General features: G+C 34.3%; 1 protein-coding gene across 1 annotated transcript; it reads left to right on the top strand.

Annotated features, from left to right (window-relative positions):
* Positions 1-275: 275 nt before the first annotated feature.
* On the top strand, positions 276-3,899 carry LOC145104248 (uncharacterized). The gene is made up of 8 exons (XM_079041518.1): positions 276-1,028; positions 1,123-1,528; positions 1,599-2,928; positions 2,987-3,086; positions 3,166-3,304; positions 3,411-3,483; positions 3,648-3,789; positions 3,879-3,899. Exons 1-8 carry the CDS (start codon positions 276-278, stop codon positions 3,897-3,899), a joined length of 2,964 nt encoding a protein of 987 aa, XP_078897644.1.
* The last annotated feature ends 631 nt before the right edge of the window (positions 3,900-4,530 follow it).

The raw sequence follows: 4,530 nt of genomic DNA, 5'->3' as shown, positions 1-4,530 counted from the left end.
CCAGGAATTGATACTTCAACATGAAATTCATACAGGTACACATACTACTTTAATTTATACAGGGACATAAAAAACAATTACCTTCATAATATGAATCTTTGCTATTTCGTTTGGTCATGTATCATTATATATTCCTGAATTAACAAGTATTTGGTTTCCAGTTATTGGATTTAATTGTAATGTGATCTTTTTCGTTTATGCACACCAACTGTTTGTTAAAATGCTTCAATGAACAGGAAACATATATTGCTTGTTGATGCTGTTATAAACTGAATATGGATAAGTCTTGGATGGGAGCCTACATAACATCAGAAACGTATGTAAAGGGTGTTGCAGAATTTTTGAAATATGCAGTACACAATTACAAGATTTCTAAAAGTATGGATCCTGTAAATACCAAAAAAAAAAAGATAAGAATTCCATGTCCATGTGTCAAGTGTGTAAACCACATATCTCATTCGGTGGATGTGGTAGATGATCACCTATTCAGGAATGGAATTGATCAAACATACACGAAATGGAATAAGCATGGAGAAACAGAGGAACCACCCAGAAATTATATATATGAACATAATTTTGACATGGACACGTCATACGTTGTTGATTCCACGAACATGAACACAGAAATGCCAGCAGATGCTGTAGAAACAGTAGAGATGGTGGAAGCTGTAGAAGAAAATTTTATTGGGAACCCTGAGAAGTTTAGAGAACTGATTGAAGATGCCGAGAAGCCCCTATATAAAGAGTGTCCTAATTTCACAAAATTATCTGCAGTCATACAACTACTCAACTTAAAGAGTAAGTATGGAGTATCAGATAAGTGCTTTACAGAATTATTGGTTTTGATCAAAAATATGTTACCAGAAGGTAACGAAATATACAGTAGTACATACAAGGCCAAAAAAGCATTCAAGGCAATGGGTTCAGGGTATACTAAGATACATGCATGTGTCAACGACTGTATACTTTACAGAAACGAATACACAGACATGGCATCATGTCCTACTTGTGGTAAATCAAGATGGAAGGTCGATGAACAAAAAAAATAAAATTTACAAGAATATTCCTGCAAAAGTTTTGTGGTACTTTCCAATTATTCCATGCTTGAAACGACTTTTTTAGTCTAAGACTACTGCAAAAGATTTAACATGGCACGCAACAGACAGAAAGGTGGATATTGGTGTTTTAAGTCACCCAGTTGACTCACCAGCATGGGCTGCCATTGATGACAAATATCCTGACTTTGCTAGCGAGCCAAGAAATTTGCGGCTAGGCATTTCGGCTGACGGGGTCGATGTGAATAGAGGAAATAGGAGTCATAGTGTGTGGCCTATTTTAACTGTCATTTACAACCTTCCACTATGGTTGTGTATGAAGAGAAAGTTCATCATGCTTTCGTTATTGATTTCGGGAACACCAGGAAACGATATTGATGTGTTCCTAACACCTTTTATTGATGATCTGAAATTATTATTTCATATTGGAGTTGAAACATACGATGCATATGCACAAGAGCTGTTTAAACTACGTGCATTAGTGTTATGGACTATTAATGATTATCCTGCTCTAGGTACATTAAGTGGTTGTCCATACAACAGATTTCATGGTTGTGTTGTGTGTGGCGAAGAAACACATTGCATTAGACTCCCTGAATCGAATAAGCAAAGTTATGCTGGTCATAGACGATTTCTACCGTATGATCACCCGTTCAGAAGACAAAAAAAAAGCATTCAATGGACAACAAGAGTTCTCACCCTCTCCAGAACCTATGAATGGGGAGGAAGTATATAACAAGGTCAAATTTATAATTAATAAATGGGGAAAGGTGACTAAGGGCAAGGAGGCAGAAATCCAACAATCTACAACTGGAAGAGGTGGGAAGATTAATAAAAAAAAGAGAAAATCACGCCAAGTGGGTACTTCAGATGTGGGCCAGCAAAATAATACATACTGGAAGAAATTCAATATATGGTATAGACAACTAAGGTATTGGCGCAACAATTTGATTCCACATTGTATAGATTTTATGCATGTCGAAAAGAACGTGGGCGAGTGTTTAACCGGAACTGTGTTGAACGTTCCCGGGAAGACGAAAGATGGTTATAAAGCTCGATTGGATTTGGTTCATTATGGTTTAAAACCAGAGCTGCATCCTAAGATAGAAGGGAACAACACAACACTTCCCGCAGCAGGTTGTACATTGACAAAAGAGGAAAAAGACAAATTCTTTGAGACTTTATACAACTTAAGGGTTCCTCAAGGGTATTGTTCTAATTTTTCTAGTTTGGTGAATCTGAAGGATAGGAAGTTGATCGGACTAAAATCACATGACTATCACATGCTCATGCAACAATTTTTGCCCATAGCAATTCGATCTATTATGCATCCACCCACTAGAGTTGCTATTACAAGGTTTTGTTTCTTTTTCAAATCAATATGTAGCAAAGAAATCAAATTGGATGAGCTCGATAAGTTGCAAGAGGAGTTATGTGTAACCTTATGCCTTCTTGAGAAACACTTTCCACCATCATTTTTTGATGTGATGATTCATTTAACCGTTCATCTAACTAGGCAAGTAAAATTATGCTTTCCAATATTCTTTAGATGGATGTACCCGTTCGAAAGGTTTATGAAGGTTATAAAGGGGCACATGCGAAACAAAAATAGACCAGAAGGATGCATTGCAGAAGAGAATGTTGCAGAAGAGACGATTGAGTTTTTTAGTGAATTCCTCAAAAAGATGGATATTGTTGGTATTCCACCTGACAATCATAACACATGTGGAATTCAGATAGGTGTAGATAGTAGTTCTATTACGGACGGTACTCCTCTATGGGCTGCTAAATCGGTGGAAGTTTTCGCAGAACTATTCAGCAAAGCACATTTCCTTGTATTGCAAAATACATCTGAAGTACTCCCGTATATCAAGTAAGTTTTTTTACATGTATGTTTTTTTGTTATAATATTAACATTAACGTATTGACAGACGACACATGGATTTTTTGCAACATCAACACCCTACTAAACGAAAGGCACATCTAGAACAAGAGCATAGTAATACATTTGGTCATTGGTTACGAAAGGAGGTATATTCATTTCATATATGTTGTGTTCTTTGTTATGTATTTTTTTATATCTTAAATTCATTATCTACTTACAATTCAGGTAGAGAGAGAGTTAGGGGGCTGTAGAGAGAGTATAACAGAGACAATGAGATGGATTTCACATGGACCCAATAAGAACATTATTAAATACGATGTATATGCTATCAATGGATATACTTTTCGTACAAAAGCTCGTGAAGGTAAAGTTTACCAAAACAGTGGGGTTAGTGTCGTTGAAACTGACACACACATCAGTAAAGAAGTTGTAACATATGCCAAAAAACACTTATTATGGTGTTTTACAAGAGATATGGGTACTAGATTATCATTTTAAACGAATTCCAATTTTATGTGTGACTGGGTTGACAATAGAAATGGGGTAAACAGGGATAGATTAGGGTACACACTAGTTGAACTAAAAAGATTAGGCCATAAATGTGATCCCTTCATATTGGCCTCACAAGCACAACAAGTATTTTAGGTCACAGACCTGCTCGATCAAAAAATGTCTATTGTGTTCAATACACCTCCCAAAAATTACAGAGATACATATGAAGATGTAGATGAAGAATTTAGTACTATAGTTCCTCAGAATGATAATATATTGCCACGTGTAGACACACTTGAGTTGCAGAAGGAAAATGATTATTTTCGTACTGATTGTCATGGTATTGTTATACGTACGGTATGTGTTTCTTAATGTCATGAATTACATTTGTAGCGAGCATATTTTTCCTTCTTTTAACATTTAATGATCTTTATTTGTATTTGTAGAAGGGAAAGGTCAAACCTTGATCCTAGCGTTACATGGAGAATAAGAAATGACAAAAAATGACGATGTACTTTCCTTAATATTTTTTTACCATATTATACCATCAAACTATTCTGGTGTAATATTGTTATAACTCAAAGTTATTTTTTTTCAGTTTTTTACTATAATGGTGGATGACATGTTATAACATAAACTGCATGTTATAGTAATGTACTTTCGTTATGCAATGTTAGACAAAATTGTGTTCTTTTCATTTATTTATCATACTATTCTGTTAAAATAAGTTGTATTCTTTTCATTTTTAATGGTGTCTGATTTGGTGCAATTAAAAGAATAGATGACAAAAAGGGCAATTTGGTCCTTTCTTATAGCTCTTATTCAATACAACTATATTGTTATTTGTTTTTGTTTTTATTAGTTTTAGTTTTTTTTGGTTTTTTCAGAAATTTTTCTAACTTTACAAAACTGCCATTCATTTTTTTTTTCATTAATTTATACAACCCTTTAATTGCAAAATAAGCAATGTACTTTTGTAAAATGCCATGATTGAACTTTTTGTTCATTTTTTATTCTGCCAAATGATATCAAAGATAAATATGGTCAAATTTAAGAGTCTTCCAAATACAATAGTAAAACCAAAATAAACATTACATA

The sequence above is a fragment of the Lactuca virosa genome, chromosome 4 (genome assembly GCF_052849685.1).
Source record: "Lactuca virosa cultivar CGN04683 chromosome 4, Lactuca_virosa_CGN04683_v6, whole genome shotgun sequence".
Lineage (NCBI taxonomy): Eukaryota > Viridiplantae > Streptophyta > Magnoliopsida > Asterales > Asteraceae > Lactuca > Lactuca virosa.
This window is presented reverse-complemented; position numbering and strand designations above follow the sequence as displayed.